Source organism: Equus przewalskii, chromosome 11 (assembly GCF_037783145.1).
Source record: "Equus przewalskii isolate Varuska chromosome 11, EquPr2, whole genome shotgun sequence".
Classification (NCBI taxonomy): domain Eukaryota; kingdom Metazoa; phylum Chordata; class Mammalia; order Perissodactyla; family Equidae; genus Equus; species Equus przewalskii.
The window spans coordinates 6,919,026-6,933,755 of record NC_091841.1 but is presented as its reverse complement, the minus strand read 5'-3'; the positions used below and the strand labels follow the sequence as shown (position 1 = coordinate 6,933,755).

Genomic DNA, 14,730 nt, shown 5'->3' with positions numbered 1-14,730 from the left:
TTTAACCTCCATAAGTCAAGAAAATGGTTCTTTAGCTGTATATGAAGCACAAAGTTTGCGAAAATGCTGCCGTTCGTTAGAAAAGAGATGTGATTTGTGAGCAAGCAAATTTAAACTGTATGAGAAACCGGTAATGAAAGATTTGTGAGATGTTGAGCTTGCAAGAAATGAACTGCCTCTGGGATCTTCCCCATTGCAACTGGCATTCTGATATGAGTGAAGGATCCTCTTGTCCATATATTGCTCATTTTAAATAAAAGTTGAGCATTATTTTAGATTGAACTGCATTTCCTAGCTTTTCGTAGAAACTCATAATGTGAGAAGTATAAAGAAAAGTTTACATATGTATATATGTGTACATACCATGAATACTGTCAATTATTATTTGTCTGAGTGAATTTTCAAGGAAGGATATTTTCCATAAGATTTTTTTGTTATTATAATTATAGCATCTTCCCCTTAGGAAGTCCGATTGGGTGTGGACCAGAACACAGGAATAATGTAATAATCAGTTGGCATTAAAATAAAATTATGCAGATAGAACTGTATTCAAGAATCATTAGAGCTACACCATTTTTCCTAATGATACTAAAAATGTATTTAGTCGGTAAATTACAGACTCAAGAATTCAAAGTAGAATTAAGAGACAGAATTTAAATATTAACCATATATTGTAGCTATACATTGTAATTCATGTGCAGATTTTTTTTTTTTTTTTTTGAGGAAGACTAGCCCTGAGCCAAAATCTGCTGCCAATCCTCCTCTTTTTGCTGAGGAAGACTGGCCCTGAGCTAACATCCGTGCCCATCTTCCTGTACTTTATATGTGGGACGCCTGCCACAGCATGGCTTGACAAGCAGTGCGTAGGTCTGCACCCAGGATCCAAATCGGTGAAACCCAGGCCACCAGAGTGGAACGTCCAAACTTAACTGCTGTGCCACTGGGCCGGCCCCAGTTCATGTAGTTTTTACCTATGCAATCACAAATAGGACTTGAAAGAAATCTTTCTTTTTAGTAGTCCACACATAAATGTCATATATTGTTTATAATTCTTAAAGGAAGGGCCTGTTCATTGTGCTCCATTCACATTTAGTCATGATCTTGCATTCCACCTTGGTCATTAACTATTACCACTATCACCACTACTGGCTAACATGTACTAAAGAATTAAGGACTTTATGTACCTCTTAAACATGATATAGGTTAGTTTGCCACTAACTGAAGTGGAGAAAGTTAAGCTTAGAGAGGTTTACATAACTTGCGCTGATTCATTACTCCTGGGATGGGTGACAATTCACTCAATACTGTCATGTGCTTCTTTTCTTTGATTGTCCTAAAGCTAACGTTTTTAAAATGTGGAGGGAAATGAATACTGCTGTCAAATGCTTTTTGGAAATTCTAGGTTAAACATGGTAAAACACATTACCTCAATTCAGGACCTCTCAGAGAGATTAATCCGCTAACTGGCATTCACCTATCCATGGAATCACTCTGGCAGAGCTTCTTTTCAGGCTAGTGATTTGCAAAATATACTTGGGGGAAGTGTTGACCTGATGAATTCTGTTTTGCATTATCTAATCATCAAGGACATTATTCTATTAGCATAACTCTCTGAAAAGAATATATGGAAAATTGGCATGCTTTGGGATTTGCTTGGCTAAACTGTTGAGACTCCAACAGTAGGAGATTGGCTATCATGAATGCAATATTAAGAGAAGACTAGGATAGTTTTCAACAATGATATCTCATTACATAGTTTAGAAATGTGAACTGTCTTAATTCAAAGCATCTAATATTCTCCATCCTGGCCCCATCTCTAGAGATCCAGGTTGGAGGATGGAGGAGTAAAGTCATGCCAGAAACAATACTAGAAATCTATGACCCAAAATTTAGAAGAAGATTTTATATAAGCCTAAGATTTAAGAGCAGTTAGCCAAAACCACCTAACAATGGTGTAGCTTGTGTACTACACAATGGCACTTTTCTAAAATGGCAAATTCGGCCCCCAACCCAAGAGTCCTAGCCCTAGACTACGGTCAGTCTGGACTCTGGAGGAAGGCATGACTTTTTGTGATTTATCTGCCCTCACAGAGACTCCTTATTATAATTTTCACAAAGTCACAGTATGAGCCATCAGCAGATATAGAATCAAGAGTTTGGAACCAAGAGGGTGAACAGTGTGAGATCACACATGGTGGCTAGAACATCATTCATAGCATTCAACATGCTTTTATGTCCTTTTTGATACATGCTATAGAAATGGGTGAGCTTAGCTTTAATTATTCGAAGAAGACTGGTGTGCAATAGCATTCAGCACCAATTAAGTACACCGCATAGTGTTGGGAGCTATGAATTTTCTGGATACACTTTCAGACACAAAGTTCTCTTTTGCAAAGTAACAGGGTGAATGGTATACATTTATAACAACTCTGAAAGTTTATTTGCATCATCTTGCTATATAGAAGCCAGCTTGGTTTTGATATTATTTCTAGCTGCTTAAATACTTGAATGTAGATAACATAGGTCTTCCAATTTAATTTATATTAATTAGCATACCATTTCAAATCCTGCATACAGTAGTGCTTTTGTAAAAATTTATTTGTTAGTTTAAGAGATTTGCAAATATATTCTGACATGTTCCTTTTTTTAAATGTCTTACCTATAGCTTGAACCACCTGAAATTGCCAATATTTAGCTATATTTTAAAAATGACAATTTCACATGGCTCAATCTAATGGAAAGCATTTGGAAGGACCATATGTGATACTTCTGTCTTCAATTACCACAGGCCACCTGAAAAAAAGCCAACAACCACATTATTTTGGAAGGATGAAAGTATGTCATTAGTGTAAATGAACCATGCAATATCTCACTATCTCTGAGAATGTCCTCTTGATATATACACAACTTTGGAAGAATTAACAATAACAACAGTGTCTTGATTCCCTGTTAACATAGATCATCATCGCTTTTAGGGTAATATATATTTAAATTGTGCAGATGGAAAATTCTGAAGAGTGTATCTTTCAAAGTGACACAACTATCTTTATACTCAAATTTTTCAGCTTTGTTTCACAGAGTACATGTTCGGGGATATAATTTAGACCCACATTTCTGCTCCTAATGGCTCTGTGAAGGATAAGGTACATTTATTTTCTGCCTCCTTCTTCTTGTTCTCAAATTAATAGTCAGAAAGACAGATAATTATAAGGTGAAGATAAACAACCTAATCTTTGTCGTTGAATCCCTCCCTTCTCTTTCTCTTTCTCCTTCTTTCCCTTTCTGTCTGTCTCCCTTTCATTTTTCATTTCTTGGATGAGTTCAGTGAACACAGAACAAATTATAATGCTATGTCACTTGCTGCGTCTGCCATCATATTTTGCACAGGAGTTTCTCTTAAGTGGGCACCTTTTCCCTGCCCCATAATGAAGGAATATTGGAGCTTAGAGGTAAAAGTCTTTAAGTTTCATGTGCCCTCTCTGCATTCATGTCTAGCCTGAGAAGAGTAAAACGAATGGGAGTCAACAGGGAAAAGAAGGTCAAGCTTGCAGAACTCTAAGGACTCGGAAGAGAGAAATTTACTATTGTTCTTTTGAGAGTAACACTCTGTCTTTTTCTTTGCTATTCAGTTCATGTCATCTTAATCTTCAGAGTTCTGAGCTTTTCCGAGATAGTGAGTTGGCAGAGCAGAAGCAAATTAAATCTCTGGTAGATGGTGTAGTTCTGATTTTCTGAATGCAGGACATCCCACCTACCTCTAAATTCCAGGAAGAAAAAGCCGCTTCCTATTTCAGTGTCTGAGAGCTCCGATCACATTAAATTGAATTTTGGCTATCTTTTGTGGAATGGAGTTATTTTAAAAGTGCATTTTGATGGGAGAATAAAGGCATTCACCTGGAAGTGGTAAGGGGAAATGGTGTACCTTCTCCAATGCCTGATGGGCTTCCTATATCACTTATGAGAAATCTCTCAATAACTTAGGTAGGAAGCAGTAAGGAGCAACTTTCAGGCCTGGACTTCAAGAGAGATGTCAGTTATAGTCTTGATTCTGCCATTGCCATTAAGGAAGATACTCCAGAGAGTCACATGGAATGATGAAGGTATATACATTGACAGACAATGCTCAGCAGGATGACAGATCCATGGCCAAATCATCCTAGAATCCAGTAAGCTACTCTTATGTCCTTGGTCAAAGCTCTTCTTTTCTCTTGGCTTCATTTTTCTCATATATTTTCAAACCACTGGTTCCAATCGTTTACAAATCAGTGCAATAGAAACTTTTTAAAATTGCACATAAAGTCTTATATGAAGCTTCTAATATGAAAAAAATTAAAAAGCTGATGAGCCCTCTCTGGAATGAGTATAGGAGATGTGAACTCTTACTGCTCCCCACCCTTACTCCCTATTCTAAGACACTAGCTACCTCAGGCTACTTCATGCGGCACATATTAAAGACCACTCATATCAAAATCTTCATGTGGCCCCTTGCATTTTCTCAATCCCGTTAGCTCATTTGTAAGATCAGGGAATCTCCAATTCCCGTACTTAGTACCGTTGCAATAGTTCATTGAGATGGATTGATTTTGTCCATGAAGATATGACATCTATAAAGTAGTCTGAGTACTTGGAAATTTTGTATTTTACAAAAAAATCAGACCCTGGAAATGTGACATTTGTAGCCTTCCGTATTTTTGAAGTACATGCTCAAGTGGTCATTGTATGGTAGGGGCTCAGGAAAGCCAGAGACACTGTGTGTGTGCACTGATTATGGCATCCAGCCACTCCTCTATTATAGCTTTTAAAAGCTGGAGCTTTAAAACTCTCCTTAAATGCCCATATTGATTAAACAGGTGGGCATTGTTCAGTAAGTAAACTGGAAGTGGGGTATTAAGGTAGGGAGAAGGGAATTTAAATAATATATTAATTATGAACAACTGAATATCAATGATCCTTTACTGTCTCTCAAGTCTTCCGGTCAGTTCCTCTGCAATGCCATATGTATGACCATAATGTGTGGAAGATAAGTTGTAAACAAGCCTTCTTTGTTGATACGTATGGCATCCTTTCCATTAATTATGGACACACATACTTTTCAAGTTAATTAATATCAAACTTTTGTTAGTCTTCCTTTGGAATGACAATTTTATAATCCTGAAGGTGAAAACAGAATCATCTGCATTTTGGATATTTGCCCACATGATGAATTAGTGGTTGGCACTATATATAAACTCAGTATTTTAAATTTGGAAGCAGATGATTAAGAATATAACAGGAACTTTTTTTGAAGATTATCCCATACTGCCTCTTCTCAAATTCTCTAGTCAGGTTGCCCAGTTTGTACTTCAATTGTCAATCTGTATAACATGAGAAGGAGTGCCATATTCAGCAAAGGTTAGAATATTATGTTAATGTTAAAAAGGATGCTTTACTTTAGAACTTTCTAGACCCTCTTAAAATTTAAAGTAAATTGTGAAATTCTAAGAGGGCCATATGTTTGCAGTATTTTGCAAACTTTTCTGACTACAGAGTACTGTTTTTCTTCTAGGATATCTTAGGCAATTAGTATTCTGAAAAACATACTTGTAATGTATTGGTCTAATCATTTTCAAGGAAGATTCATTTTAGAACATCACCATTTCTTGATTTATCCAAATCTAATTTCACTGAAGTAGAAGCAGAAAGTGCAATCAGGGACAGATCTGTTTTGTTATTTTTCTGCTGGAGGAGAGAAAGGTGGGAGAATTCGTTCCAGCAGGAAGTCACAGTGAGAAAATTCTTTCCGTGTTCATTTAATCATTGTTTCTTTGGAGGGGATCCTCCGTGTGCAGATTTTCCGACTGCAATCACAGAAGGACTAGAACGGATTGAATTTTTTTTTTTTCTTTAAGGTGTGCACTTTATTGAACTGGTCTCAAGTCAGTGTACAGGTAAGCCCTGGCTGCCTGCGCACTTCAGCTCTCCCAGGGAGATCAAAAGCCTTCATACATTTCAAGTTGGGGGATAAAAAGGGGGGCCGTAATGGCTGACCATTCAAAATAAAACAAAAGAAAAAGAACAAGTATTAAGGCAAAGAGTAAAAAAAATTTGGATTACATAATTTACACAAAAGCAATGCTGTCACGCTGCCCTGTGTGGACTCGGGAGAGGACTGGCCCTTCTCCTTCGGGAGACGAGGGGCGGCTTTTGGGAAGGCAAGGGACTTCCTGTAACAATGCATCTCACGATATTTGGCATGACTATTAAAAAAAGAACAATGTACAATCAAAGTCCTTGGCCACATTGTAGAACTTTGGGGATGCTCGCTCCAACCGACTGCTGTCACCTTCACCGTTCCAGTTTTTAAATCCTGAGTCAAGCGCCAAAATAAAAAATAAAAAAAAAACAAACAAATAAAGCCATGCCAATCTCATCTTGTTTTCTGCGCAAGTTAGGTTTTGTCAAGAAAGGGTGGATCGCACTAACAGTCCGCCTAGAAGCATTTGCGGTGGACTATGGAGGGGCCGGACTCGTTGTACTCCTGCTTGGTGATCCACATCTGCTGGAAGGTGGACGATGAGGCCAGAATGGAGCCGCCAATCCATACGGAGTACTTGCGCTCGGGGGGCGCGATGATCTTGATCTTCATCGTGCTGGGAGCCAGGGCTGTGATCTCCTTCTGCATCCTGTCGGCGATGCCTGGGTACAGGGTGGTCCCACCTGACAGCACTGTGTTGGCATACAGGTCCTTATGGATGTCGACGTCACACTTCATGATAGAGTTGAAGGCAGTTTCGTGGATGCCACTGGATTCCATTCCCAGGAAGGAGAGTGGAAGAGGGCCTCGGGGGCCCGGAACCGCTTGTTGCCGATGGTGATGACCTGGCCGTGGGGCAGCTCGTAGCTCTTCTCCAGGGAAGAGCTGGAGGCCACGGTGGCCATCTCCTGCTCGAAGTCCAGGGCGACATAGCAGAGCCTCTCCTTAATGTCACGCACGATTTCCCGCTCGGCCGTGGTGGTGAAGCTGTAGCCACGCTCCGTGAGGATCTTCATGAGGTAGTCCGTCAGGTCCCGGCCAGCCAGGTCCAGACGCAGGATGGTGTGGGGGAGGGCGTACCCCTCGTAGATGGGCACAGTGTGGGTGACCCCGTCACCGGAGTCCATCACGATGCCAGTGGTGCAGCCAGAGGCGTACAGGGACAGCACGGCCTGGATGGCCACATACATGGCCAGGGTGTTGAAGGTCTCGAACATGATCTGGGTCATCTTCTCGCGGTTGGCCTTGGGGTTCAGGGGGGCCTCAGTCAGCAGCACGGGGTGCTCCTCGGGGGCCACGCACAGCTCGTTGTAGAAGGTGTGGTGCCAGATCTTCTCCATGCCGTCCCAGTTGGTGACGATGCCGTGCTCGATGGGGTACTTGGGGGTCAGGAGGCCCCTCTTGCTCTGGGCCTCGTCGCCCACGTACGAGTCCTTCTGGCCCATGCCCACCATCACGCCCTGGTGCCGGGGGTGCCCCACAATGGAGCGGAAGACGGTGCAGGGGGCGTCGTCGCCGGCGAAGCCAGCCTTGCACATGCCGGAGCCGTTTGTCGACCACGAGCGCGGTGATGTCGTCATCTATGGCTAGCTGGGGGTGGTGTAGACCGGCGGGGGCAGCGCAGCGGCAAGGGCGAGGGGCTTCTGCTCGCTGGACGGACGCGGTGTTGGCAGTCTGGAACGGATTGAATTTTTCATTGGAAGGGTGAGCAGCCTGTGTTTTAAGGAACACCGACTTCTACATCACGTTAAATATTAACGGCCAACTGCAATTCCTCTCTTTAATGTGCTTTGTTTTGGTGCTCAGCCAAGCCAGGAAGATGAAAACCCCCTTGGGGCCTGATATAGAAGATAATTTGCTCTGCAATTTTGTTGGTAAACATGGTAATAAATTAGAGGGTGTAATGAATATGCATGACAGCGCCCAGAATCCTCCTTCCATCCTCATGCTCCTCAGAACACTTAGGTTGTCACCCATGCAAATTCTGTAAGAAAATATGTATGGACTACGACCATCAGAGTGACTTTAAGCTCACTCACATTTCTTCATGAAATGTTTTCATTTAAATGTTTATTTTAAGTGGTTCATTTTGCAAATGCCTTTTGGAAATACCTAGCTATTCTAGCATCTATCAGGCAGCTCTTTCTATTTTTTAATCTGGAGTATGAAATCCTCTGTGACTCTGCTTCTCTTGTTTCTAGTGCGGAGACTCTGAATGAGGTCAGAGAAATTAGCAAGGGTCAGATCATGTAGGAACTCCTAAGCCATGATAAAGAATTTAGAATTAAAAATGATGGCCATGGCAAGGCCATTGGTTGTTTGAAGAAGGGAAGTGGTCGCATCTGATTTGGTTCTTAAAGCATCGTTCTATTTTCTGTATGGAAAATGGGCTGTGAGGAAGAAGAAGAGGAAACCAGGAGACAGATGAGACGCAATTGCAGTAACCCTGCCTAGTAATGATGGTAGTTTAGATTGGACCCCACCAAACCATGGTCACCATAAGGCCATAATGGCAAGATTTCCATTTCATTAACTTGTGCATATCCAGCAACTAGAATGTCAGAGAGACTAGAACAGAGTAAATTGATTTGTAATTTCTTTAAAAAAGATACAGTGAAAGATGCATATAGACAAAGATGATTATCCCCAACCCCTGCCACCTGTCTTCCTTCATTTTCACCTTCCTGCGCCTGAGATTAGTTTGTGCCGTATACCTTTTTAAGCCTAAGGTTATAGAAATTAATAATACAGCCAACTTCCTTCTTGGATTCCCAAACTTTAGTGATAAAAAGGAATAGATGAAACCCAGTACAATTCTCAGTTCAGCCCTCTTTCCATGAAAACCTGGGCTTCTTTCACTAGAATCTGCACCATAACCACGCTCAATGGTCTCTGTTTTGTTGGATAAATTCTATTTCTGGGTCAAGAGGAAGACACAAACCATCTGAAGATAATAGTCAGTAATGATTCTTAGTTTAACTTTCTGCCCAATTTTCAATCCAACAGTTATCAGAAGTTACAGTTAATTGTAAATTATCCTCCCCTGACACACCACTTGTTCTTGATTTTCAAATTTATATTGTAATTTCTTATTGAACATATTCAAATAATGACTTATTCATTTTGGGTTAAATAGCCAGCATTTTTTGAGCAGTTTTTATTTACTGTTGTTCAAGGTGGAAACACAGAAATTTAAGATATACATCTGGCTTTTAATCTGAGGAGATAAAAATAAAATCCTGAAAACATTATGCTCTTCTTTCTACTACAGACTCCCTTGAGTATAGTTGATGGTCAGTATGCTTGTTTTATGTGTTTGTTTTGGTCAAAAATTGTCACTGTGCACTGTAGAAGTTGAGAAGAAAGGAAACTCGCCAATGAGAGGAGGGGTCGAGATAGAAAGACTTCACAGAAAAGCTGAGGGTGAATTGATCCTGGAAGAATCGCTGGGCTCCAGAAAGGCTGAAATTATGTGGACATGCTCTCTAGGCAAAGTAGAAACTTGTTAGCTAAGGCTGGATGGGGGAATGAATAATTAGACTGTCAAAGCTGGAACCACAGGCATTTGTCGCACATCAGAGGAAGATGTTTTGTTTGCTTATTTAATAGAAGGTGCTAAAAATTCAGAAGTCACTTATGTGCTCTCACTAGTGGAAAGGTCTATACTTTGTTTATATAAGATTCAAATAACATGAGATTCAATATGATAATAGGGTATATTATACACCCAACAAAGACTCTGTGATAATAAGAACCCGGGGTTCTCGCCCGTTTAAGATTATTAACCAAGTAACTTGAATAGGAGATGTGTTTTACATCTAATTTTAAAAGAAAATAAGATAATAATTCAATAAGATTAAAAGTGAACATGGCTCTCTAATTGGAGGGAGGTACAAGAACCTCAAAATTTATTACTTTATTGGTTTTGGATAAAATTCACTCCTGTTTCCCTTAGGGACAGTATTATAAATTGTGACTTCTTCCTGGAATGTCAGTTCATACCATAAAAACACCAAAATCCATCACAAATAGTAAAATAGTACAACTAGTAAAATAAATATGCAGATGTATTAACATTTATTATACAGGTGAAAATAGAACAGCGTTCAAGCTTCACTGTAAATATTCCCTTTGAAAGGGTTTGTTTTCTTTTCTGGGATGGACTGGCAAAGCTTTTTAAACATAAGACTAAACATGTTTGTTGCAGACTAGTAAAAATAAAATCAAAATCTATAGTAAAATCATAATAAAAATTAAATTAAATTTTCCACTTCCTGGGTGAAGCAGTTGACAAGAACTATATTACTAAATACTCTCAACAATTCTATAAAGTAAATGTTACTATTATACCTATTTTACAGATGAGGACACTTACTCAAGGTTGTACAACTAACCGATATTGAATCTAAGGATTGAAATTTCATTTTATTATTGAAAAGCCCGTATTCTCAAGAGTTCAGAAATAGACTCGTATAAATAAAACACTTCGATTTTAAGAACGGCAACAGGGCAATGCAATTGGAAAAGAAAATCTTTTCAATGAAGTGTGCTGGACTAACTGAATATTTATAAGGGGAAAAATAATCAACCTCAATCCTACATCACTTTATATACAGATATTAATTTTAGATGGATCGTAGAGTTAAACATAAAAGTTAAAACCATAAAGCTTCTAGAAGACAACACAGGAGATAATCTTTATAACCTTCAGAAAGGCAAAACCTTTGTAATCAGGACATAAAAAGCACACTCATAAGAGGAAGAATGATAAATTTGACCTTATCAAAATTAAAATTTTCTGCTTATCAAAAGGCAGCATTAAGAAAATGAATAGGCAAATCATAATTTGGAAGAAAATATTTTCAGTATATGTTTCTATAAAAGATTATATCTGGAACATACTTTTAAAAACTCATACACATCAACAATGAAAAATACAACCTAATTTTAAAAATAAACAGTCAAACAACTTGAATAAACATTTTGTGAAAGAAGATATACAAATAAGCTCATGAAAATGTGCTCTGCATCATTAGTCATTAGAGAAATACTAATTAAAAACACAGTGAATTATCATTCCACACTCACTAGAAGAGGTAACATAAAAAACTCTGACAATATTAAATCCTAGCAAGAATATGGAAAGCTTGGAACACTTACAAAGTTCAAGGGGAAATGAAAAATATACACCAACTTTGGTAACCCCTTAGCAGTCTCTTATAATGATAACCTGTCCCACCAGGTCTCAAAGTGTGATCTGAGGACCCTGAGTGCATATTGTATGATTTTATGATGTGGAGTCCAGTATCGGGCAAAACTAATCTATGATGATGACATCATAGAGTAGTTACCTCTGTCTTTTGGGGAGACTTGATTTCAAAGAAGTTAGAGTGAATTTCCTGGCATTTATCTAAGATAAAATGAAAACAAATACTGGAATAGGTCCGTATTATGGGCTTTTCTCGATTCTGTATGTGGTGCTGATGCGGGGTCGGTGAGCCGAGGAGTCGAAAGAAAGATTTCTTAGACTCTTAAGATCTGGCAGTAGTGCTCTTTTATTTAGAGAATAGTATAGAATAGCATGGGGACAGGGCCCATGGGCAGGCAGAGCTGGTGCGTGGGGACAGGACCCACGGGAAGTCAGAGCTCCTGCTGCTGCCCCGAGCTGAGGGTTAGGGCTAAATTTAAGGCATGGGTATGTGAGTCATCTCTTTACAAGACAAAGGAAAAAAAGTTAAAATGGTACCAGTGCTGGTAGGGTCCAGCCATTGGGCGGTCCCACAACTTTTAGATAAGAATCAAACCGGATTGAGTAAACGGCAGAAGTCACCGCTCAAATATTATCTTCAACTAAAGACAAAGGAGGATTTTGGGGTTGGGGGTCAGTTACATGAGGTTGCCAGACAGTAAACAACTTAAGTTCTTGCCTTCCCCATTAAGAGTTTCCAGAGATAAGGCCATCCCCCCTTCCTCCTGGCGCAGAGAGGGAGGCATGGAGATTTCCTTCACAAATGCAACTGTCTGTGATCAAAGGGCAAGCAAATTCCACTCCTCAGAGCCTGCTTCTTATTGTAGTTTTAAAAGTAACCAGCCTAAAAATCCTCATCAGTGCCTCTTCATAAGGCAAATAACCGAGAACCTCTGCTATTTTTAATATGGAATACTTTTAAGGAAAGTACTTAATAACTGAAAATGCCACTAATTTAGGCGAGTAGGAATGAAAGGAGGCATGATCCTTGACCTCATGGAGTTCACATTTTTCTGGGAAACAAAACAGTAATCTTTAATTAAATACAAATATGGGAAAGGTTATGAAAGAAACATCCAGGTTCTGAGAGAGTGCAGAGAATGGACATCAGGAAAGATGTCCTTTCATCCTTCTTAACTCAGATGAGTTTCTGATGACCAGATAGGATCCCTGGTGAGCTTGATAGCCCGCCTCTCATTTTTTTTTTTTTAGCTACTGTTCACATTCAAAAGCATTTATTGCATATTTTAAATTCTTTTCCAAAGAGCTAGGTCATTCAGAGTTCAGCAAAGAGCTGTCAGTCTTTTTCTCTGGTATTTTTGCGAAATCTTTCGCAACACCTTCACTTTACATATAACTGTCACACCAAGCCTCCTTTCAATCTTTGTTGCAAGACAGCCTCGGCACCTTCACAAAGTTACTTCTTTTAGGTTTTTTACAAATTTTTTTCTCTCTCTACCTTGCCACTTATTTCTTCTCCCTGAAAGCATTCCTTATAAGACATCCTCACAATCACAGCTTCAGATGTACTGACTTGCTTTTATTTCTTCTGGAATCATTAGCTAATAATGAGCAAGTGCACCAAATTTAGAGTTGCAAAAATCTCAGAATGCTTGGAAAAAGGCTCTGAAGATGTTTAGATAAAGGCTCTGAAGGTGAAAATGCTGTTGCCCAGTGCTTCTTTATCTAAGTTGTGTCTTTTAAAAATCCGTTAATTCAATTAAGAGGTTTAAACATAGTCCCCTCACCAAGATTAGTGCAGAGTTGAGACTAGAACCCAAAACCAACTTTCTATTGAGGTCTTCTTACCCGTGACTAAGGTTGTGGAGGTTTACAGTAGGTCTTACGCTTCATATATTCTCTTGTGAATCATTTTCCTAATTTGTGCAAAAATGCCCTAAAAAGAACAACTGAATATATAGTATTTAGCTTCTAAATTCCTCTAATCTGATGACTCAATCAAGACTAGGGCTATTTCTTTATGTAGAATGTTGGCAAAGGCAAAAATTTACAAAAATCACAATCCTTGTTTTGCCTCTAATATTTTATCTGTGTAGGGTCTGGAAAACCAGTCAATCCTTTTGTCCTCAATTTTCTCTTTGTATAAAAAAGAGCAAGAAACTATTTCACAGAAGTATTATGAGAATTAAATAGAATAATGTAGCCCATAAAAAGTCTTAGTTACATTTAAATCAGCTTTCCCTTCTCCTTTCTATTGAACAAATATTTGGGGATGTTTCATATGGTTCTGGAGCCATTCTCTTATGTATTTAGTTTTTCATCAGAATTTTGTTTGATTCTAAGCTTCAGCCTTTTTCTCAGTTAAAACCCATTTGTGTGAACTTTACTGAGCTTGGAGGTCAGCGGGTTACCTTTTTAGGAATATTACTCAATAAATAGGAATGTCCTGCATTATTGCACAGCCTCTGATGCTGTCTGAAATTCTGAGTCATATATTTTGTACTCAAATTTTCTGTAGGGAAGAGAGCTGAGCGTACTCTGGTGAAAGCACTTAAATGACCATCACTCCAGGTACAAAGTGCACTTGTTTAGCTCAAACTGTTAGGAGCATGTGTGGTTTAAAAACTAACTTGCGTGTGATTTTTTTATTTGCTACTGTGGAGGGATGAGGAGAGTGCTTTAACGGGAGTTTGGACCGTGGCAGCATCTTACCATGTCAACCCTTAATCTCTTTGATATTGATAGGCAAAAGGAGCTGAAAATGAATTCTTGTTAGTGTAGGGGAGGAAGTCTGGTCCTCTACCTAATGTGGGTTCATCTGGCTGGAGAGCAAATTAGATTCACATGAGACAGAATAGCAGGAGAAAATTAAAGAAAGCTTTATGAGGACCATGGCCCAGGGCCTTTCTTCCCGAAGGAAGAAAGGGCACCAAAGAAGTGGGGTGCACAGAGTGGTTATATACCCCCAAACAGGGTGTTTCACATGTGATTGAAATGTCCCTCCCACAATAGTCACAAGATTGCCCTGTCGCACAGTGCTTGATTGACACAGTAGGAGGCAAGTCTATTGTCTTGAGCTGGGTGGTCACAGGTGAGTGCAGCAATCAGTTCCTAGCCTAAGGAAAGATGCTTAATCCTTAAAGAAATGCCAATGTTGGGAGGGGGAGTCGATCATGGGAGGTTACCACACAAGTACAGTAAACAAAATTCAGATTTAAGTCTTTGCCTTTGGCATTGATTAAGAGTTTCTAGAGAGAAGGTCATTCCCTTTCTTCTTCCTGGTACAGAGAGGAAGGCACCTTTACAGATAGAGATTTCCTTTACAATGTAAATGTCTCCTAACAAAGGGCAATCAAGTTCTACTTTTCAGTTTCTTTCCTGTCTGCAAAGTAACTAGCCTCAAATAATCATTATGCCAGAGAGACATGTCTTGGGGTGGCCGATTCAAGTCCCCACATTAGATAGAAGGTAACTGCTTTTTACTGTTTAGTTTCTAGCTTCTAAGAGA

General features: G+C 39.3%; 2 protein-coding genes across 11 annotated transcripts in view; one reads left to right on the top strand and one right to left on the bottom strand.

Moving 5' to 3' along the window:
• Positions 1–14,730, top strand: part of LRRC4C (leucine rich repeat containing 4C) — a 1,166,764-nt gene that overhangs the window by 98,651 nt on the left and 1,053,383 nt on the right. The gene's annotated exons all lie outside the window — the stretch shown is intronic.
• LOC139074315 (actin, cytoplasmic 2-like) lies at positions 6,223–12,973 on the bottom strand. The gene is given in 2 exon segments (XM_070563815.1): positions 6,223–6,807; positions 6,810–12,973. Coding segments are annotated over 2 exon segments (1,122 nt in total). The 5' UTR covers positions 7,594–12,973; the 3' UTR covers positions 6,223–6,469.